Source organism: Schistocerca gregaria, chromosome X (genome assembly GCF_023897955.1).
Source record: "Schistocerca gregaria isolate iqSchGreg1 chromosome X, iqSchGreg1.2, whole genome shotgun sequence".
Taxonomy (NCBI): Eukaryota; Metazoa; Arthropoda; class Insecta; order Orthoptera; family Acrididae; genus Schistocerca; species Schistocerca gregaria.
Window position 1 is genome coordinate 532,371,114 of NC_064931.1, and position 24,014 is coordinate 532,395,127.

Here is a 24,014-nt window from a genome sequence, read left to right on the forward strand (position 1 = left end):
CATCCTGTCGACAATGAGGTCATTAGAGATGGAGCACAACCTCAAATTGAGGAAGGATGAGGAAAGTAGTTGTTCATGTCCTTGGAAAGGAACTGTCTCGGCATTTACCTTAAATGATTTAGGAAAATCAAGGAAAATCTGAATCAGGATGGGTGGGCATGGATTTTTGAACCTTTGTCAATTCAAATGCAAGTCTAGTGTGCTAACCACTGAGCTACCTTGCTCAGTGTCAGGGTTACAGTTGACCACATACAATCATCACAATGGAGGACTGCTGTATTGAGCTCCAAGCACATTGTACCCCTTTCACATTTACACGTGCCATCCAAATACAGAATGTAACCTTCAGAGACTAACACCAGCTGGACTAGGAAATTACTGTCCTACCATTAACACAAATGGACGCATTTGGAGTTATGTCATGACCAGGAAGCATGGAATGCTGCGGAATGGTGACACACACTATTTGGCAGTGTTGAGCAATACTGCACCATCATGGGTGCGGATGATGCTGACCTGAAGAGAGGTTGAATTCTTCCAATGTTTTGAAGAGTTACAATGGTGTTTCTCCTGGTGAAATGGTGTAGTAAGTAGCCATAAGGTATGACTTCACTTCACAGCTGGTTGTGATTGAGACAACTTTAAAAGCACAATGGTACATCACGGACATCCTATGTCCTTGTGTGTTACCTCTCATGCAACAGTACTGTGGTGTCATTTTTCAACAAGACAATTCTTGTCCACAAATGGCACATTTCCATGAATTCTATGCAGGATGTTGAAGTACTCCAGAGGCCAGCAAGATCCCCAAGATGTATCTCATAAAACGTGTGGGACCAGCTCATACGTCAACTCTTTTCCAGTGCCAGTACCCATTTGTAACAGTTGAGGGCTACAATAGCTGTAGACAACTATAGGACACCCTTCCCAACCAAATCAGTACATACATCCAGACCAGAGAGGGACCCACATCAACTGACAAGTGGGCTCATATTGCCAAATTCTCTGTAAATTAGATGCAATTTTGTAATCACTTAAATAATATCGGCATACCATCTCAACCTATGATGTCCATTTTGTTTCCTCTTTTCCTTCTGGGTGCATAATTTTTTCTGTCAGGCAGTGTAACTATTTTGACCCCAAAAACAACATGGGGATTAATGTCTTTATATAAATGAAGAAGGAGTTCTGTGCACCAGCTCACTGTAAAAAGCACCTTTACTCACGTTATGAAGAAAGAAACAAACTTTAGTTACACCACTGAAGCAGTACTTCAATTTCTCTAGTGCACACTTCATACGGAGTATTTCTACAACAAAATATGTTTTGTTGTCAGAGGTGCTGATAGAGTGATACATGTAGGCTGGAGTGCAGTAACTTTATATACTTCAGCTTCCTACACTCCTTCCAGGAATTGTGGCACTTGACAAGGCATTAAATGTTTAGTTTGCATCCTCTTTTTCATGCTCATTTCCCATAGTGTGTCCTTTAAGCAGATGGTAGGAGCCTAGGCTTTACTGAGATTGTATCCTGAATCATGGTTGAATTAGATAATTGTTATGGGTTTAAAGGGACTAAACCACTTCGTTTGAGTCCCTAGATTAACAGGAAAATGATGCCAAAAGATATGAAACGAGATAAAGAGAATTTCAGCTCCGAGGTCTATGATCGTGTTGTCGTGGTTGAAAGTGTACTTAACAGTAGCTTTAGCCAAAAATAGTTAAAGTGAGATGCCCAGGTGCATCCTAACAGCTAAAATTGTAGCTGGTCACTGGAGAATGAACCAAGAAAGGTTATCATAGTCAGTACAATCACATAAATAACATCACATATCATCTCAGTTTTTACCCTCTACAGCTCCCTCTAACACCATGGAAGTTGTTCCTTAATGTCAAAAATGTCCTATATCTTCTCCCTTTTTCTTGTCAGTGTTCTCCATGTATTTCAATACTCACCGATTCTGGGGAAAAGCACCTCATTTCTTGTCTTATAGACATTTTATTTTGTTTGCTCCTCGAGTTGAAAAACTAAAATGGGATGAAAAATGAAGGCTGTACAGACTAGAGAGGTAACTAGCTTAGATTAATAAAATATGGACACAAAAGTTTAAAAATGTTTTGTTATAAAATCCATGTTCCCTTAGGAAACATAGGACTTTGGTAACTACCAACCCATCTCCCACAAATATCTGAGGTATTGAGGTAGACAGATTAATTGTTCATCTCAAATCAGTGAGCAGGGCACACATTTGCAAAAATACATGCAATCGTGAGATGACTACCACTGCTGCATTGAGAAGAGTCCTCTTTATGCAAAAGGAACTCATGGATAAGTCTGATGTGGCCAACACACAGGCAACACCGTGCAATGGCATCTTTCTAAGAGACCTGCTGACTGAGAAATATGCCACACCTTGGTGGTTCGCTTGATTGCTCTCAGCTTGATTAGGGTCATGATAGCCTGTCATTCCATATTACAGGTTTTCAAAATTTAATGTCACAGTTGCAATCTTAAGTCTGTGCCCAGTACGTTGAGTTCAAGTTTATTTCCTGAGGTTGCTTCCTTAGCTAATTTGTCAGTGAGTTTATTATTCTGGAATATCTGCATGACTCAGTGTGCAGATGAATATTATAGTGATTCTAGAGCTACGAAAATCCACTAGTAGGTCCTGTATCTTAAGAAGACAGAAAGTTTCTCAGGTAGCACTGAGATGTGCCTTGTACACAATGCACGAAAGAATAACGAGCTTCATTCTGGCACGTGTTTCCGGGTCAGGGAATTAGGATGGTAATTACTGCATGCAGACACTGCATTGAAGTGTGCTGTGAAACATTCAGTGATGACTACAGGAGCAGTACAGATGTCGCAAATGAGGGAGATGCCAGAACCACTGTGGATGGTGGGTGGGTGCATGTGCAGCAGAGTTTAATCCATACTTGAGATGATGGGGTGTGAGCAACCAATAGATGATACATACTGTTCCCAACAATCTTGCTATATTGCTCTCTCTTCTTTATTAAAAACCATGCTTGTGCTTAAAATATCTTGAATGCTATTTAATGTTCCATTGAGGTATGGCATTTGTGCTGCTGAAGTGACCTGTGACATTCTCTGATGGATGGAGCTATTTCATCAGACCACTGTGGCATCAGTATCTGTTGGGATGAGCCTGAAGAGTAGGATATCATTGCTTCCACAGCATGTATAATCGTGTTAATAGCATCTTATAGCATTCCTTTAATATCCTTCTCTTGACTGGTTTCAAAGGTCAGACTGAAGGTGAAAGTTTGCTATTTGGCTTTCCAAAGTGAGCTATGTGGTTCATTTTTCATCGATCGATGGGTCAAGAAAGAGAGATATAGGAAAATGACCATTGTCACAGAGGTCATTGGATAAATTGTGAGATGGTAGGATTGCAGACTGTAATATCTTTGGCTAAGTCTGTTCCATGAGCCATACTGATATGTATGGCAGCTTCACTGTTGAGGAGGCAGGCTACAGTTCTGAAATTAACTGCTCTTTTACTTGGCCCGTGTTAGATGTGGTTTGGCTGCCCTGCAGACAATTACGGGCATTGAAGTCCCCCAGCACGAGGAGCGGTGGAGGCAGCTGGTCTACTAAATCCACAAGCATGTGATATAATGTAGATGTTTCTGGGGGTAGATAGACATTGCATATTGTTATTCCAGATGACAGACAGCCATGGCAACAAAACGGTTAGTGGCATCTACTCACTGAAAGTGTCACATCAAATGAGTGTGCATACTCCTGAAGATGACTTACCAGCGTTAATGTTATTTGCATAGTTTTGTAATTTTTTAATAGTAGGGTGTCAGATTTCTGAGAACTGTCACTCCTGAAATGGCATGCCAACTGCATAGTAAGTACCTATTAACTGACAGACTTTGGACAGGTGACGATGGTAGCTACTACAGTTCCACTGAAGAAACATTTCCCAGCTGCCTGGACTATTTTTCCTTTACATACCAGATTGAAATGTTCACATTATGAGGAATGGAATGGAATTAAATGTCCTACCACTCCCTCTTTCCATTCGTCTCAAATGGCCTGACAATGATTTGTTCACATTTTCAGAGTTCAACTGTTAAAAGCCTTTGGGTCTGCTAAATAAGCTTCAGTATTTAAACACCTTCCAAGCTTCCTACAGGCCCACGCCTGTTAATAGTCTAAGATCAGTGAAGCAGCTTCGTGAAGCAGACGCAGCATGGCAGAACAGTAGAGATGCCAGGTGGTGGTGTAGCCACCTACTGTCCACACAACCCCGACGCAACAGTTTCTGCCCCCTCTGTCCTATCACCTCCTCCCAGTTCAAGTCCCCTCACTGTCACTGTGTGCCACACACTGCCAATGCATCTACTGATCTTTTCTCCTCCTCTCCTCTGTTCCCAAATGCCCCCCCCCCTCTCCCCAGCTTCCTGCTACTGTGCCTGGCAGCCTTTTCCTGTTGCCACCTAGTCCCTGCACACTCCACCAGACAGTTCTCCCCCCCCCCCCCCCCAAGTATACCCTGCTACACCTCCCCTTTCCACCTTTCCACACTCCACTCTGGACTGCTGCTGCTGTTCAATGAGGGAGTTGCATTCTGGCTGTAGTGGCTGGAGATAGCAGCCTGCTTGTGTAAATGTATGTGTGCTTTCTTTTCTGAAGAAGGCTTTGGCTGAAAGTTTAATGTGTAACTGTCTTTTCATTGTCCTTGTCTGCAACTCAACATGTCATCTTTACGGTGAGTTGCAATCTATCCTTTTCATAATATGCAAACTGCAATCTTCTCACTATTATGGTAAATTTAAATGTTCCACATATGGTGATGGCATCAAACATGAATATATATTTACTGACATACATAAACCATTGAGAAGTGCTGTATCATGAAATCCCAAGATTCTATTGCAACATATTTTTCTTTCATGCTCATAAAGTGTAATTACATAAAAGACTTTAAAATATTACATAACACAAATCAAGTGTTTATTTGTGCTGCAGGATCAAAAATCTGTTTAATGAAGGATATGATTGAGCTTTATTTGTAGTTTTGTTCTGTACTTTATGTTACATGAAAATATTTGTGCAACCTAAATGACAGGAAATTTTACTATTCTTTTTAACATTTCTCTGATCAAGGTAGCATTACAGTACTTGCAGCAAAACCATAAATGAACAGTGTTTATGTGTTTGCCCCCTTCAACAATAAACAGACCCTGTACACACTCACCCAATGTGGAGTTTTGACTAGCCATAACCAACAGCATTTAGATCAAGTCCTCTCAATTATATTATTTCATTAAGACTGTTCTACTAAGAAAACAATAACATGGAGCATATCTAATTTCACAAAAAATGTTGATGTGTAGTTATAAATATTTTCTTTGTAATAAATGTCATAAGAAAAACTGATTTGTAATTCATATGGTCCTACAGAAAATTATCACTAAGTGATTGCTGACTGTACACAGATACAAATTTAATTACATGTAATATCCAACACAGGCAGGTAATGAACTTGTATTAGCTTATTGTTATGTAATATATAAAGACTGAAGATATTCTAACAAACATATCTCAGTGCAGCATTCATCAGAAGTAAAACTTCTGCCTGGCAAATTTCAAGGTAGTATGATAGGACCACTATTGTTCATGATATAAATAAATGACCTGGCAGACAACACCTGTTGCTCTGTGGGGCTGTTCGCATATGACACACATGTTTACATAATGTTTCGAAATTCATACCAAATACATAATTGCAGGTAACCCTGAATGTAAATAAATGTAATGTGCATTATGAAACTGAAGGATCCAAAATCTTTTGATTACATGATCTACAGTCATTGGAATCAGTCAACATTGTAAAGCATTCAACAGTCTCTCTCCACAGAAATTTAACAACCACGTACAAACCAGTCATGGGAAAGGCAGACGCGAGACTCAGATTTACTGGTAGACTTCTACAGAAGCATAATTAACACATGAAGAAACTTGCTTACACAATCCTCATTCAACTAGTTCTAGAGTATTGTCTGACTGTCTAGCATCCTTATGAATTTGGATAGAAGGAAGTATATACAAGAATCACAGGGAAAATGTACATTTCATCATGGGTATATTTGGTCAATGTGAAAGTGTCACAGATTTGCTCAATAAGCTGCAGTAGGAGATGCTACAAATAAGGAGTTAATATCATGATGACCCTTGTTCACAAAATTCTGAGACACTGTACTGCAAAATGAGTCAACAAACATATATCTAATGTAATAACCACAATAAAGAGTGTTGACAAACTTACTTTCTGTCACCCATCCACAAATGGAATAGTCTTTCTGTCAACCATCCACAAATGGAATAGGGTAAACTGTTTCTAGTACTGTGTCTACCCAGTGCCAAACACTTCGGTGACCCGTAGAGTGCAGATGAAGATGTACAGGTGACTGACATGTTTACAAAGTATGGCTGTTGTTTTAAGATTAAAAAGTTTAGGCAGTTCTCATAGTGTGATATTAGACTTCATTTTCAAAGTATCATCAAAGTAGGCCTCATCAAACATCACTGCAAAGCAATGTAGTGGTTGACTAAGTGCCGTTCCTTGTCAGGAAAACACTTAATGATGAAAGTTCTTGCATAGAATTTCTGTAAAGTTTTTCAGCCAATATTCACAAATAACTCAGAGTATTAAGAAAGATGCACTTCTATATCAATTGATTAAGGAGCTGCAGTTATTTGTAGGAAATGCCAACAGTGAAGCAGCAGAGAAAATGCTAAGTTCATCTACAGGATAATGTCTACTTTATGTACACTTTCACAGTCTACTTGCAATTTTAGAAAGTTACATATAAAGTCATTTAGCACCACTAGTGTGGAAACAAGCTACAAGCAAGTTTTGTCTGTAGTCACCAAACTTAAGATTTCTGCTTGGACGATTAAGAACTTTGCACAGACATTTACTTCTTTAGGTTCATATTATTCATGTTTCAAAACTGTTTGACAGCACTGTCTTAACAGATTTACAATGCTACTGCTAGTATTAATAATCAAATTAATTTTCTCCACTTTCTAGTATAATTTTTTTACTATCATGTTAACAAAAGTATTTATAAAACGCTGAACACTTTAAAATCTGTGCAAAGCAACTGAGTGTTATACCTTGAAGAAATTCAATGAATCGCTCCAAGTCTGAAATCTGTGTTTTCAGTTGCATTACCAAATTTTCCTTCATCTTCAGTGGGTTAATAAGCTATAAAAGAAAATAAAACACGTGTTAGTTGCATGCTTAGATCTCAAACAAATCTGGCATGACTTACAATACACAGTTAAAGATTAATACAGACACAATTTTAGACAAAAGAGGAGTGATTTTTTCCTGAAGTGCTGAGATAATACATTCAGAGCAAGGCTAGTAAACACAGAGAGAAAGAAAGAAAGAAAGAAAGAAAGAGAGAAAGAGAGAAAGGGAGAGGGGGAGGAGGGGGAGAGATGATGATGATGATGATGATGATGGGCTTGTAGTGCACTCAACTACACGGTCATCAGCACCCGTACATAGTCCCAATTTTTTCACAGTCCAATTTATCCACTGTCACGAATGATGATGATGGTGATGATGACAACACAAACACGCAGTCTCCCTGGGTAGAGAAAACCTCCAACCCAGCTGGAAATTGAACCCGAGACCCCGTGAGCCAGAGGCAGCAACACTAGTCACTAGACCATGAGCTGCGGACGAGAGAGAGAGAGAGAGAGAGAGAGAGAGAGAGAGAGAGAGAGAGAGAGAGAGAGAGAGCGGGGGGGAGGGGGTTCAAAATCTTAAGCTTTGGAATTTAAATTGTTACTACATCAGAAGGCTGCAACAAATTAAAAGTTATAAACTTGGATACCAATTGTGTTGCAATTTCACATTTTTCAGTCCTCTTCCAATTCCTCTTGTTTCAGCAATTTGGGGGGGTGTACGTTTCTCTTCTAACTTAAATAATATTAATCTGGAATTAGTTACTTAATACATTATCTGTATGTAAAATAAGGGAAAGGCAACCACTCACATAGGGATGACTGATATGTGGGGCATAGAAACATGTAACAGGAAACATTATTCACACAAGTGTTCAATCTCTTGATCTTTTTGTAGAAGAAGAACGAGAGCTTAAAAGCTATACATTGTATGTGTTAAGTTAATCCATTATATGATAACCCTTTCCAGAAGACTTAATGATTAAGTGCCACAATATGAGTTAATAAGCATTAATATAAGAGAGAAAGATATGGCAGTTTTCATGCTAATATGACAGACACTGAGTATGGCCTATATTCACACAAACCTCATATGTATTTTGCACCAGATACCATTAATCACCCATTTCTTGAGAGATATAATGAATATTGCTTTGAGACAAATTTAAAAAAAAATTAGAGTATTTCCAGATTCAAAATATAAATATTATAGAATTGTTTGTTGAATATTCCATGTCTAGTTTATACAAATGAAAGCAGACAAAATTTCTGGAAGCTATTACAGGGTCCACAGTTGTTGACGCAAAAATTCATCCACAAATTTACGCCCATGTTGAGTTAAAGTAACAGAAATACAAGTCACGTACTTCTTGAATAGATAAAATTTATCTTTGCAGAGAAGTTTAAGATTCAGTTTACAGTAAATGTCACTGAATATCTCCCAGAGATATATATGATAACAAGAAAATGTTATAAAATCAGAGGGGGGTAGGAAATAGAAAAAAGTTAAAAAGGGGAAAGAATTATCTTAATGGATAGCAATGCTCTATATTAGGCATATATTCATGTGTATACAGTCCACTCACAAACTAGTTATTTTCTACCAAGCACTAACAATAAGTTATCATTAACAAATTAATAAAGCTGGATTTAAACAGCATTCCACACACACTGACACCCAACACCAATAAAAACATACATGCAACAGAACTTCATTTGTCGTCAGCTGAAATTTCAGCTGCGATAAACACAATTTTCAACTAAGTGTTCAGTCCCTTGACAGAAAAACATTAAATCATTGTTGAAACTAATTAAGAGTTTCTACCACTATTTTGAAACCACATACATTCATCTCTGTACCAAGATTATCAATTCATACTAGTATAGTAGCCCTAAATGTGGAGAGAGCCTATTCAGTTCCTGACCGCAGAAGAAATTTTCATTGTCAATATGCACCTATACAGTTCCTAACCACCAATGTACGTGCATGCATTCGACTGTTGCCTGATAAACCTCGGCAAAACTTTTTCTGAACTATGTATACACAACAAGGCCTTTAGGAGTCTTGTTGAAAATCTGTAAGAATTTGTGGACTGAGGCACAAGGACTGAAACCTTGGCAGAAGCATCATGCCCTGCATTTCTATCCACAAATGGAAGAAATGGTTGTCATGTTGCTGAAAAGGTGTAGATTATTAATAGATTTTATGAAGTACAGGAAAGCCTGCAGTCCACACTTCATTATTTAAGTCCACTTTTACAATATTTTAATAGAGCATACATACATGTTGTGTTTGAAGGAATTGCTGTGAGACAAAAATACTGGCCCCCAAGAGTATGCAATGAGGTATGGAATGAAGTTTGTTCTATATGTCCCTGTAGCTACCTTTATTTCCTTGAGGTCTACAGATTTAAACATCTTCATGTTTGCAGGTCTTGCTGAATCATACATAACAGATCCAATGTCAAGACAAGATGTGATATATGCTTAGCAGAATTGCAAGAGACCTGCCATAACTGTTCCCATAATTTCTTTGTTTTGTTTTCTATTAGGGCACAAGAACAACTAGGATCATACGCACCCATGTCAGAACAGTGGAACATGAAGACAAAGAGAGAAGTTAAAAACAACTTCATGTTAATCTCAATCGACAGAGGAGAAGACAGCTAAAAACAGGGATGTGGAGAAAGGTCTATAAAATACACCATAGAGAAACAGAGGCCCTGAATTAAAAATTTATTGGCCTTTGTCACACTGCTATGACGGATAAAAAGTAAAATGTGGTCGATAGCCCATGCATTATTCACGAAAACGGCCAATAACTCAGACGGCAAACACATACGAGAATGTAAGTGGTTAAAAAAAGGGCATTCGGTCAGGAACTGGCAGACCGTCAGAGGTTGAGCACAATGAGCACAAAGTGGTGTTGGAGCACCATTTAACAAATGGCAATGGCTAACAAGAAACAGTGCCTGATATGCAACCCATCCAAAATAATCTCCTCACAGTGAGGGGGCCAATAGGTCATCCAACCTGCTGGGAGAGGCTTAATAACCCAGAACTTGTTCGCATGACAGGGCAACCAGGGGTGATGCCAAAGTAACACCACCTACTGACTGGTGACAACACAGAGATGATCAAAGGGAATGTAAGAATTAGTGGACTGAGGCACGAGGACTGCAACCTTAGCAGCAGCATCAACAGCCTCGTTGCCCGTCAGACCAACGTGATTAGGAACCCACATAGACATCACAGTGGCTCCATCAAGAGTGAACAAGTGACAGTTTTCCTGAGCCCGTTGCGTTAAGGGATGGGCAGTGTGTAGCACACAGAGGCTTTGAAGGGCAATCAGAGAGTCAGAGCAGATGACACAATTGGAAAGCCTATGTTGCCAAATGTACTGTGTGGCCTGATACAGGGTGAAGAACTCTGCTGTAAATACTGAGAAATGTTCCAGAAACTGATACCAAAAATCATCGATGGCAATGACGAAGGCACACCTGACACCATGGTCAGTCTGAGAGCCATCAGGGTACACAAAGGTACCATCGTGAAGTTCCATGCGGAGGTCGTGAAACTGAAGGTGATAGAGTGAGGCTGTAGTAGTGTCCTTAGGAAGTGCAAATGGCTCTGAGCACTATGGGACTTAACATCTATGGTCATCAGTCCCATAGGAAGTGAATGAAGCCAAGATGAACACAGGGTGCCATAAGTAGCCAAGGTACTGCATGCAGACTCTCAACCAGGCTAGTGTAAAAGGCACCAGAGGCCAAACAGATGCCATGAAGGTGGAAAGTATTGAGACGGCATAAGAGGGACATATGTGCCAATGCATAAACACAACACCCATAGTCTAGTTTCGAACGGACAAGGGACCAGTACAAATAAAGGAGGGTGGTTCGATCTGCTCCCTAGGAAGTACCACTGACGACATGTAGGATACTGAGGAACCGCATACAGTGGGCTGCCAGGTAAGACATGTGGAAGGACCAAGGAAGCTTTCTATCGAGCATGAGCCCTAGGAATTTCATAGTTTCAATGAGCAGAAGAGCAACAGGTCCAAGATGTAAAGACAGTGGAAGAAACCAATTGCGGCGCCAAAAATTCATACAAATGGTTTTGTCTGTGGAAGAATGAAAGCTACTGTTGATGCTCCATGAGTGAAGGTGCTAAAGACACCACTCAACGAGACAAGTTCATGGAGAACTATAATACATGGCAAAATTGTCAACGAAAAGGGAGCCTGAGATGCCTGGTGGGAGACAGCCCATTATAGGGTTAATGGTGATAGCAAAGAGGATAACACTCAGAAGGGAATCCTGAGGTAGACCGTATTCTTGGATAAAGGTGTCCAACAAGGAAGAACTCACACATACCCTGAAAATTCAGTCTTTTAAAAATTCTTGAAGGAAATGAGGCATGCGGTGTGTAGAGTGTACAGAAGATACCAGTACTCCAGCAGGTGTTGTAGGCTTTCTCCAAATTGAAAAACATCGCCACAGTCTGGTATTTACACAGAAAACAATTCATGACATGGAATGAGATAGTCAACTGCAGAATGTCATGCTTGGAATCCACACTGTACAGTGGTTAATATATGGTGCGACTCAAACAACCATACCAGCCAGGCATGAATCATACGTTCCATCACCTGGCAAAGATCTGGTGAAAGAAATGGGGTGTTAGCTAGAAGGAAGGTGTCCATCCTTACTGGGCTTAGGTATGGGTATGACAGTGTGTTCACACCAGTGTTTGGGAAACGTGTCCTCTGCCCAGATGCGGTTGTACGTATGAAGCAGAAAGTGCTTGCCCACAAGAGACAGGGGCTGAAACATCTGAATGTGAACATCGTCTGGCCCTGGGGCAAAGGATCGGGATGAAGTGAGAGCATGATCTAGCTCCCTCATAGTAAAGGTAGCATTGTAGCACTCACAATTCTAAGAAGAGATGGCTAGTGCCCAAGTTCCTCTGCTCGTTTCCAACAAAGGAAGGCAGGGTGACAGTGGGAGGAGCTCGAAAAGTCCGAAAAATGGCGGCTCAAGGTGTTGGACATAGCAATAAGGTCCACTATGACATTGTCTGCTACTGTCAGGCTGGAAATTGGGGAATGGATCTTGGCCTCAGAGAGCCGTCGGAAGTTGGCCCACACGATGGGAGAGGGAGTGGATCTGTAAAAAGAACTACTGAATGAAATACAGCTAGCTTTTCTGCTATCCCGAAGAATACGATGACATTGAGCATGCAACTGTTTATAATGAATGCAGTTTGCCATCATAGGATGACATTTAAAAACATCTAGAGCCTGTCTCCGTGTCATGGCATACCTCAGTCCACCAAGGAAGTGGGACACGGCGGTGGAAAAGAGGAAGTGTGAGAAATGGAACATTCTGTAGTGCTAAGGATAATTTGTGAGATATTCTACCTGGTCATCACAACTGGGGAAATGTTGTCTTCAAAGGTTGCCATGTAGGAGTAAAGTCTCCAGTAGGCCATAGTAAGCTGCCATTTGGGTGTGCACGTAGGTGGGGTAGGAGATCACAAATGGATAGCACATGGGAAATGGTCGCTTGAGTATGTGTCAGAGAGAATGGACCACTTGAGACAATGGGCAAGCTGGGTAGTATAGGAGAATATATGTAAATGGGAATAGGTGTGCATGGAGTCTGAAAGGGATGTGTGTGCTCCTGTGTTAAGGCAGACATGATTAAGTTGATTGAGAAGGTCAGCTAAAAGGGCACCTCTCGGTCAGGTTCTGGGAGAACGTCTAAGGGGATGGTGTGCATCAAGGTCAGTGAGCAGCAGAAAGGGGTTAGGTAGCTGCCCAATAAACTGGAGAAGGTCTGCCCTGCTGACATCAAATGACAGAGGGATGTACATGGTAGAAAGGTAAAAGGTCAAGTCAGGAAGGAAAAGGCGAACTGCAACAGCTTGAAGGTAGGTATTCAGGGAGATGGGTTGACTATGAACATGATCCCGTATGAGCAGCATGTCTCCCTCATAATGCTACCCTAAGGGGGAAGGTCAAAACAGAGCGGGAAGAAATGCGATAACTGGGAAGAAATGCGATAACTCAAAGCGGTCGTGAGGATGCAATTTTGTTTTCTGGAGACAGAGAACAAGTGGACACTGCAATTTTAAGAACAGCCATAAATCCTCTTTGTTTGATCAAAGGCCATGAATGTTCCATTAAAGGAGAGTCATAACAAGGAAAGGGGAGGAGGGAAAAAATGAAGGGGTGTCACCTCGGCAGCTGCTGAGTGCCAGGTTTCAAAGACACACTGCTACAGGCCGCAGAGGCTGGAGGATCCTGCTCCATGTGTTCTACAGAATTGTCGGCATTCTCCCTCTGTCAATCTGTGGAGGCCAGGGCAGAAAAATGGTTGGCTGTTCGCACCAGCGACATGGGGGTTGGCTGGTTGAGGGTATTACACGGTGACATCGTCAAAGAGGATCTCCAAGTCAGCGAAGGAGAAGACCGTTTGTCCTTCTTTGACTTCTTGGAGCCTTACCAGTTGGAAGAGGAAAACTCAGATGTTTGTTGGCTGGAGGGACATAGGAAGTCTTCGTGGGAGTATTCCTTCTGTCCTTCTGACCTGCCGGTTGTGTAGCAGGTGACTTCGCCCCGGGAGGTGAATGTTTGGTGGCTTGTTGCACAGTTGGATGAGGAGACGGCAATGCTACCATGACACTGTGTGGTTTCACAAGTGCAGTGATGAATATGAGGTCACATGTCTACGTGGCCATGTCCTTCATGGAGCGAGATTCAGCAAGAACACTACAATAAGTGCCAGATGGTAGAACGGAGGGTTTGCAACTAGCCAGTGACTTTCGAGTAACTGGGTAAGGCACTTTTTCCTTTACTCAGGTCCCCTCGACAGCCCGCTCATCAAGATACTTGGGACAATCTTGAGAGGAGGTGGCATGGTCGCCATTGCAGTTGCTACAGTGAGGAGGAGGAGGCGAACAATTGCCCTCGTGCGCACCCCTACCACAGGTTACACATTTGGCAGGGTGTCGACAAGATATTCGAGTCTGATTGAAACGACGATACTGGTAGCAGAGCATTGAGTTCAGAATGTATGGTCAGACTGTGAAAAATTCATAGCCTGCTTGGATCTTGGACAGAAGTACCACTCTATCAAAGGTGAGAAAAATAGTGTGTGTGGGCACCTTTCTCATCATCTGATGGATGGCAATGACACCCCGATCAGAGAGGTAAGTTTGGATTTCTGTCTCAGTCAGACCATCGAGCAGCCTAGTGTAAATAACACTAGAGGAAGAATTCAGAGTTCTATGTTCCCTTGGGCTTTGACACAAACAGGATAGCTGTGGAGAAGCAAAGGGGCAAGCAGTTGTTGTGTGCTTGAGCATCAGAAGTAGTCTCCAAAAGCATAGTGCCATTATGTAAATGAGAGCAGGATTTCAGAGGGCTAGCAATTGCATCATCACCTTTCTAAATAAGAAACAGTTTCACCACTGCAAAGGATTGACAGTCTTCAGCACGTGAAACCATGAGGAACCATGGTGCAGTTCGGAGGGTCTTTGAATTGGGAGCTTCATTCTGTTTATGTTTGTTAGATGTGGACTGCAATGATGGTGACTGGCTCATTGTGAGAAAACCCCCATGATTGCCAGTGTCTCCAATGGTGTGCTCCTTCCAACTGTGTTTAAAGACTTGCTGGCTCGTGCAAATATCAATGTCCATACCTTCTGTGGCAGAACTTGCTGTTACACTGAACTGGTATGCTGCTGGCATGTCTTTTTAGGTCTGCTCTTATTCTTCTTTGCGCCTTCTCCGTAAGTGAAGAAGCAGATTTAGGGATCAAGGATATTACTGTAGATTTAACATTTCTCAATTTGGCACCTGTGGATAGTTCTAGTGGTAAACATTCTCTATTGAAGACCAACTTAAGACAGGGTCACATTTTGTTCTTTTTATTACAATGTTGCGTCCCCATAAATTTCAGCTTTGAGTTTTTATAGCTGATGTAAAGGCTGAAAATTTTGAGGGCTTGAGTGACTTACACATTGTCATAGAAGCAGATATCCTCAGAGTAGTGAAGCAATTTAAATCAATCAATAAAAGCAAGTCTTCTGCTCCAGGCTGTATACCAATTACAATCCTTTCAGAGTATGCTGATACAACAGCACTGCACTTAACAATCATATACAACTGCTCGCTCGACAAAAGATCTGTACCCAAAGCCTGGAAAGTTGCACAGGTCACACCAATATTTAAAAAAGTGTAGTAGGAGTAATCCACTGAATTACAGGCCCATATCATTAACGTTAATATGCACCAGGATTCTGGAACATATAGTGTGTTCAAACATTACGAATTACCCTGAAGAGAATGGTCTATTGACACACAGTCAGCACGGATTTAGAACACATTGTTCTTGTGAAACACAACTAGCTCTTTACACACATGAAGTGTTGAGTGCTATTGACAAGGGATTTCAAACTGATTCCATATTTCTAGATTCCCAAAAGGCTTTTGACACTGTACTAAAGTGACTTCTAGTGAAATTGCATGCTTATGGAAAATTGTCTCAGTTATGTGACTGGATTCGTGCTTTCCTGCCAGAGAGGTGGTAATTGACGGAAAGTCATCGAGTAAAACAGGAGTGATTTCTGGCTTCCCCAAGATAGTGTTATAGGCTCTCTGCTGTTCCGTATCTATATAAATGATTTAGGAAACAATCTGAGCAGCTGTCTTAGACTGTTTGCAGATGATGACCAGAAGAACAAAACAAATTGCAAAATGATTTAGAAAATATATGTGATGCTGCAAAAATTAGCAACTGACCATAATAATGAGAAGTGCGAAGTCATCCACATGAGTACTAAAAGGAACATGTTAAACTTTGGTTACACAATAAATCTGTCTAATTTAAAGGCCATAAAGTCAACTAAAAATCTAGGAATTCCAATTGTGAACAATTTGAATTGGGAATAACACATACAAAGTGTTGTGGGGAAGGTAGACCAAAGACTGTGTTTTATCAGTACAACATTTAGAAAACATAACAGATCTACTAAAGAGAATGCCTACACTATGCTTGTCCATCCACTTTCGGAGTACTTCTGCATGGTCTGGGATCCTTACAAGATAGGATTAACGGAGCACATAGAGAACGTTCAATGAAGAGCAGCAACTTTTGTATTATTGTGAAATAGGGAAGATAGTGTCATGGACATGATACAGGATTTGGGATGGACACCATTAAAACGCAGACATTTGTCGCTGCGATGCAATCTTCACACAAAATTTCAATCACCAACTTTCTCCTCCGAATATGAAAATATTTTGTTGACGCCAACTTACATAGGGAGAAATGATCATCATAATAAAATAAGGGGAATCAGAGCTCACATAGAATGATATAGGTGTTTGTTTTTTCCGCCTGTTGTTCAAGAGTGGAATAATAGAGAATCACTGTGAAAGTGGTTTGATGAACCCTCTGACAGGCACGTAAGTTTGATTTGCAGAGTATCCATGTAGATGTAGATGCCTCAACATTAGGCATTCACTCCATTATTTTCATCACCTGACTTCTTCCCTTCACAACCGAGAGAGGTGGCGCAGTGTTTAGACACTGGACTCCCGTTCGGGAGGACAACGGTTCAATCCCGCGTCCAGCCATCCTGATTTAGGCAAATGCCGGGATGGTTCCTTTCAAAGGGCATGGCCGACTTCCTTCCCCAATCTGATGAGACCGATGACCTCGCTGTCTGGTCTCCTTCCCAAAAAACATCTTCCCTTCACGAAAAACTGGATACTCCCTATTCCACCCTGAGTAGTTTATGCATGTATGAGGTCAATTTACAGAATTTAGAGTTATGTCAGTGAAGTTATGAATCAAGGTTTTAAATTTTAGTTGGAATGTTTTAAGAAATACATGACTGGCTCAAAAGCTTGCAATGCTGTTTACTAACAGAAGTACTGTTTGAATGGAGATCACTCCTGGCATTCAGTTCTCCAGTACTTGGTCTATGAAACTGAAACAATAGTGACCAGCAACTGAGCAAATGCATTATAGAGCTCGCCACAGAAACTTTCTTATCTTATCAGTAGACCTTTGTACTCTTCCATTTTTAAGAGGAGGTTGCAGATGAGTGCAATGAGAGAATGATTTTCAACTACTTGCTCATCTTAATTTCTTTGTAGCTCATGACAATAATCAAAGTTGCTTTTGTGTCACCAACGGACTACAATAATCATTGTCAAGTTTGGCAGTTTCATAAACATCTTCATATCCCCTTCCAAAACCTACCGGTAAACGGGAGATCAGCCACAGTCAACACTCAAGACAGGTGCACCAAAGTAAGCCACTGTTTTATTTTAAAATAATTAGTTAATAGTATTCTCACATAATCAGAACTGAACTTTCAACCTGCAGCAAAGTGTACACTATTACTATACTATACTATAATATATGCTAAAAATGTCTGTCAGGCTAGAGATTTAACCAGAACTTTTAGCTTTGGTGGGAAGTGCAACTACCAACTGAGCCACCCACATCATACTTTGTGGCATGTAATGACACCTGCATGAGGCCATGCACAGTGCTTGGATGATCCAGTTGATGGAGACTTATTCATGAAAGAGAAAGATCAAAACTTAAGTCCAGGTCAGGCACACACATTTAATCTGTGAGGAAGTTGAATTTTATTTTTCTTTCTACATTTCCAAATATGAAATTGCAGACTGAGTCTCATCTTCCATACATTGTACCTTTATCTTATGTAAAATAAGAGAAAGGCAACCACTCATCTACAGGAGACAGATGTGCATAGCATAGAAACACACAGTGGGAAAAAACTATTCACAATCACTTTTGAGCTCTTGTTCTTTGTAGTAAAAGTATACAATTCACACAAACAACCATACAGATGAATATGTCTGCATCATGCTCCCATGGCTACGGTGAGGCTGATAATTGATTACCAATTATTGAAAGCTGTTGGCTGAACTGTAGGGGGTGGTGAGTGGAAAGGGGAAACCCAAGAGGGGGTAGTGGGAAAGAGACATGACTTTCAACAGATGACTCAGCAGCTGAACAATATGAAATGAGTACCAAGGCTAGAGAATAAAAATGAGAGAGAGAGAGAGAGAGAGAGAGAGAGAGAGAGAGAGAGAGAGAGAGAGAGAGAGAGATGCCAGCAGGGAAGAGAAGAAGATTGGTGGGAGAAGGTAGTACATGATCTTGATGGGAAAGCAGTGGTGTGGATAGAATAGAGAAGAGAAAAAGTAAGATGAGGCAGTGGGAAACAGCTAAGTGGACACTGGTGGAGGCTTGTCCACAGAAGGCAAAGATCATAACTCAAGAGCAAGAGCTCAAAAGCAAGTCTGAACAGCGTTTCCTGTTACAGGTCTCTATGCAACACACATCAGTTCGCTATGGGTGAATGGTTGCCTTTCCTCTATTTTATGCATTGTTCAAACCAGGAACTTCGATTATTGTCCTCTCTCTTCCTTTCCATACCTCTGTCCTTTGACTGTATTTCTTTACTTATCTATAGTACCTGCCATTAAAATGCACACCAGCCACTTTCTGTAGTGCAATATAAATGCCCACCACTGTAATGGGCCATCACATGAAATAGTGTCATACTACAACTGCCTGCTCTCGCAGTGACGGCCCCTATTTGAATATTTAATTTTAGTGGTGTTTTAAACATACACCCCATTACCGCCCCACAAAGCATACCAATACACCCCACTACCGAGTCCTGCCCAACCTGGCTGTTAGGCAATTGCACATGTTTATTTACAATAGGGCATGTTTTTTACTGCCACGAGTCAGTTTGCAATCGAATATATTTATTTTTGAGCATGCTTGCTTCTCCCTGCTTCTTTAAAACATTTTCTCACCTTCCCTCTAACTTCCTACATAGCTCTCTACATAGTACCTAACATTTACATCTGCTGTAACGCCTTGACCATGAGTTTTCACTTTCTTACTTTCAACCTTTTTTTCCCAGTCACTTCTTTTTTTTCTTTCAACCATCCAGCCACAAATCCCTACACATTCTACCTCCGCCAATTCCGAAAATTCTACTTTGCCTTTGTAAAACTCCAATCACACATCCTTTTTCTGAAATCCTGTCTGACCCTCACCAATATGGTCCTTTGTAATCAAATAATACAAGCTGAAACCATACTTGATAGCCTCTATTCCTTTTGCAAAATCCTTTTACTCTCATCACACCTTCCTGCATGCTATCGCTGCAACAGAAATTCTTGCCCTTCAACAGCTGGAACAGCATTCTCAATAATATATGAGAAAGCTGTCCTATCTGCTTCTGTCTTATGCCCATATGGGATTATCTACAGCCAAAAAATCAAAACACTGTTGTCAACTTTTCTGCCAAACTTCTGAGCCCTGCAGAAGTCTCAGTACTTTCTAAAGGCCTTACCTTTAGCCCCAAACCAAAGTTGAAACATGCTGGACTTGTGAAGGACCTTCTTTCCCATACTTTTTTTCTGCAGTGGAAATATTTATTTCTTCACCACATCCCCACTGAGAACAGCCAACCAAATCACACATAGAACCTTATTTGAAAAAACTCCAACCTCCCTCCAGCTGTGATCCTCCTCCCCTTCCAACCAGTCATCCTCTTTTAATCTTTCACAGATTCCTTACATCTAACCTGGCCTCACATTCTATTCCTAAATTCCTCCCCAGTGAGACCAACATCACTCCTATGGAATACACAACCTGAAACCCAATCCAGATCTTATCATCCTCCCGACAGGCAAAGGCTCCATCACAGTGGTCATGAATCATAGAGACTATGTGGTTGAAGATCTCCAACATCTCTGCATACAAACCTTACATCCTGATCCATCCCAGAAGTCCAACATGACCTCCAGCAGCTCCCCAAGGCCTTAGATCCATTCCAAAGCCTGACACTTGAGTCCATCTCCTTCCTCACAAGAGCAACTCCAGCACTCCTACCTTTATCCTATTCCCTAAACTCCACAAACTCAACCCCACAGGTCTCCCTACTGATCATCCCATTGTGGCTGGATACAATGCTCCCACAAAATTATCATCTGCATTTGTTGAACACCACCTCTAAGCAATTGTCCGCAACTTCCCATCCTGCAGTCAAGACACCACTCACTTCCTTCACTACTTCTCTACAGTCCAGTTATCACTAAACCCCTTGTTGCTCACTGTGGACATGATGTCCTCATATACCAACAGTCCCTGCATCCATGATCTTGCAGCCATGGAACACGACCTTTCCCAGGGTCTTCCTAATACCAAACCTATGGTCTCTCCCCTGAACTTAGCCAATCGCATCCTGACCCACAATTATTTCACGTTTAAAAGCCAAATCTATAAACAAATCCATGGTACTGCCATGGGTGCTTGTATGGCACCATCTTATACCAGCTTATACCTCACCAGCGTGAATACCTAAAACCCTTTGCCTGGTTCAGATTCATTGATGATGTTTTCATGGTCTGGATTCCTAGCAATGACAACCTTATCCCTTTCCATCATAACCTCAATGCCTACTACCAAATCCACTTAACCTGGTCCTTCTCAACTCAATGAGCCAACTCCCTAGATATAGATCTCCACCTCTCAGATGGCTTTATAAATATGTCTGCCCTATCAAGCACACCAGCTAGCAACAGTACCTACACTCTGACAGTAGTCATCTGTTCCATGACAAAGTCACTTCTTTACAGTCTTGCCACCTGTTGACGCTGCATCTGCAATGGAAAACAGGAGTTGTGGAAAATACACCAATAATCTTACCAGAGCTGATTATCCTACACAGCTCATCCACACACAGGTCTCTCATGCCACCTCTTCCTCTGAGATCAGTAAACCTGTTATCCAGCCATCAACTAGCACTCCTCTGATCCTACAATATCATTTCCTGGTCTCGAAAAGCCTAACCACTCCCTTCACCAGGGCTTTCGCTATTTCACAGGAAGATCCCAGAAATGAGGGATATCCCATGCAAAATCCTACCTACATCAACTAAAATAGTGTTCTGACTTTCACCCAACTTAAAGAATATCCTTGTCCATCGCTGTTCCAATCTTTCTCCCAATCCTGTAGTTGTTTCCTTGTGGTCAACCCTGGCACAAGACCTGCCCATACATCACCCACCACCTGCCACTGTCCTCTATTCACAAGCATTTCCTAGCCAATAAAAGATAGGGTCACATATGAAAGCAGTCACGTTATGGCTGCTCTGCTGCAATTTCTGAACAGCATTCTATGTGGGCATGACAAATAACCAACAGCAGGAATGGTCAATGTCACAGTGCAGTAAACCACAAATTTGACCATCGAGTTGAAGAATATGCTGCACACCACAACATTAATGACTTAAAAAGATACTTCACTATATGAGCCATTTGGATACTCCCTTCCACCACAAGGTCCTCTGAACTACACAGGTGAGAATTGTCTTTGCAGCATATCCTGTGCTCTCGCAATTCCCCTGGCCTAAACCTTCACAAGCCTTAGTAGAATGAAAAACCGTTCCTAAGTACAAATTTCACTTTTATTTATTCACTTGATGACTAGTTTTGGGTCACAACCCATTTTCAAATCATCATAACATAGTCAAAAATGGTATTTCTGAAAATGAAAAAAACATGTCTAAAATGTGCAAATGAATAGTTACACCACGTACAGATAACTCCACTAACCTGTTCCCCATTGCCTCACTTTACCTTTTCCCCTATCTCATCTGTCCACACCATTTCTTCACATCCATATCGTGTACTGCCTTCTCCTGAAACTCTACTTCCTTCCTTGCAGGCAGGCTCTCTCTCTCTCTCTCTCTCTCTCTCTCTCTCTCTCTCTCTCTCTCATTTTATGCTCTATCTTCCACAACTCTTTCACCTTATTGTGCAGACATCCACTGAAAGACCTGCCTCTTTCCTGCTGTCCCCTCCTTGCATCCTTCCATCCCCCTCTTCAATCTGTTTCAGCCCAGGCAACTGCTTTCAATAACTGATAATAAATAATCTATCTCATGTGATCACAGGATTGTGCTTTTGAGTGTCTGTAAAGAAGAAACACATTACTTACCACGTTTCATTAAAAGGTGTATAATTCTACACAAATAACGCACTTGCCACTACGTTTCTCCAAAACTGTCTTGAACAACTAGTGTGCCATCCCACATGCAACAGAAATATTTTAAACCTCATAGCTACAAATAGGACTGACATTATTTATCATGTCAGTATAGAGACAAGGTTTAGTGATCAGGGTGTCAACATATCCATTATGGTTAATAAAATTAGTAACTCCATCAAGAAGGCTAGGAGTGTTTTTAGGTTAGAAAGAGCACATAAGCAATTGTTAGAACCATGTTTAGAAAATTAATGGACATCATTTGGGCTCAGTATCTTACAGGGTTGCATTTGGGTGACGTCATGGACAACCACCTATATTTTGACTGCGCACCCTGTCAATTTCAAGGCAAAACTGCAACAAGTAAGCACTGAGCAATGGAATTTAAAATCTCGATTTGCAGCAAAATTCTAGAAAGATAACACATTCTGTAAACACTAGCACATCCACATAACCAAAGATGGCAGACATTAGAAGTTGTCAATAGTGAAAATTAATAGCTATCAGATGAGGTAGTTTTAAGTCTGTCCCAAAGTTTATTGACAAGGGAAAGAGCAGAATTTCATGCACGATTAAGAAAAAATCTCCATCTCTATTTGTAAGGTTTCTTGCACATTTAATTTCAACTGTTTCCTTAATAACCCTATCTCAATAGCTGGAAGTGCATGCCATAATCTCTGTGTTGTCATATTCTGTATGGTGACCAGTGCCAAGACAATGGTCTGCAACAGCAGAGTAGTAAGGCATTTTGCTACACTTCAGTTCAGTGCACTAATAATGTTATTCACAATTGGCCTAAGAGGAACTCTTTCCTTGTGGATCTTAGGAATGCTGTAGAGCCTAGAGGAAACAGTGCATCAAGAATTAAGATTCTTGATAGTTTCCTGTGACAAGGAACCCTTCTTGAGGAGGTGAATAGTCTTTCTCTCAACACTTTTTGTGGGGTCAGCACCAATCCTGCCATCAAATGCATCTTTTGAACTTAATCCTCCTTGTCCAGAACAACTGTAGCATTGCCCTTGTTCACAGGTAAAATAACAACAGTAACAAGAGTGATCCGGTCACTGTTACTCTAGTGAGCCCATTAGTAGGTTGGTGTGAGCATCGCATTAAGAACTTAGTGGATATCTTATACTCATTAAGGGAATCCATTTGAATGGCACTCATGTTCTAGTATGTAGTAACACGGTTCACGTTTTCCGTCGCATTTCAGAGTAGACTGGGAACTGTCTCATAGGCATGCCCGATGTGAACTGACTGGGCACGGCCCGTGCTGCCTGAGTTGTTGTTGTTGTTGTTCGGCTGGCAGAGGTCGTGGCCGAATTCTCGCGTGCCCTCTGGTGGACGGGGCTCTATTTGCGGCAACTACCGTCAGTGATGCGCCGTGCCAATGTGCGCCTCCCGCGATCTTTCTGGTGGCTACAGCAAGTAAGTTTTGATGTGGTCTCTCTCTCTTCACTTGTGTTCCTCTGATTCACTTCAGTTAACTGAGGTTAGATTTGGTGTTGAATTAACAAACCTATTTTGACATGTGTTGACTTCCACTTACTTTTTATTCAATGGCCAACACTATTAGCAGACAGATGGAGTTGCGATGGGAAGCCCGTTGTCACCTATTATTGCCAATTTGTTTATGGACGACTTCAAGGACTG

General features: G+C 41.2%; 1 protein-coding gene across 1 annotated transcript in view; it reads right to left on the reverse strand.

Moving 5' to 3' along the window:
- Positions 1 to 24,014, reverse strand: part of LOC126297653 (RUN domain-containing protein 1) — a 162,405-nt gene that overhangs the window by 85,983 nt on the left and 52,408 nt on the right. Inside the window, exon 6 of the mRNA XM_049988736.1 lies at positions 7,159 to 7,249. Coding sequence (XP_049844693.1) covers positions 7,159 to 7,249 — 91 coding nt within the window. The remainder of the gene's footprint in view (positions 1 to 7,158; positions 7,250 to 24,014) is intronic.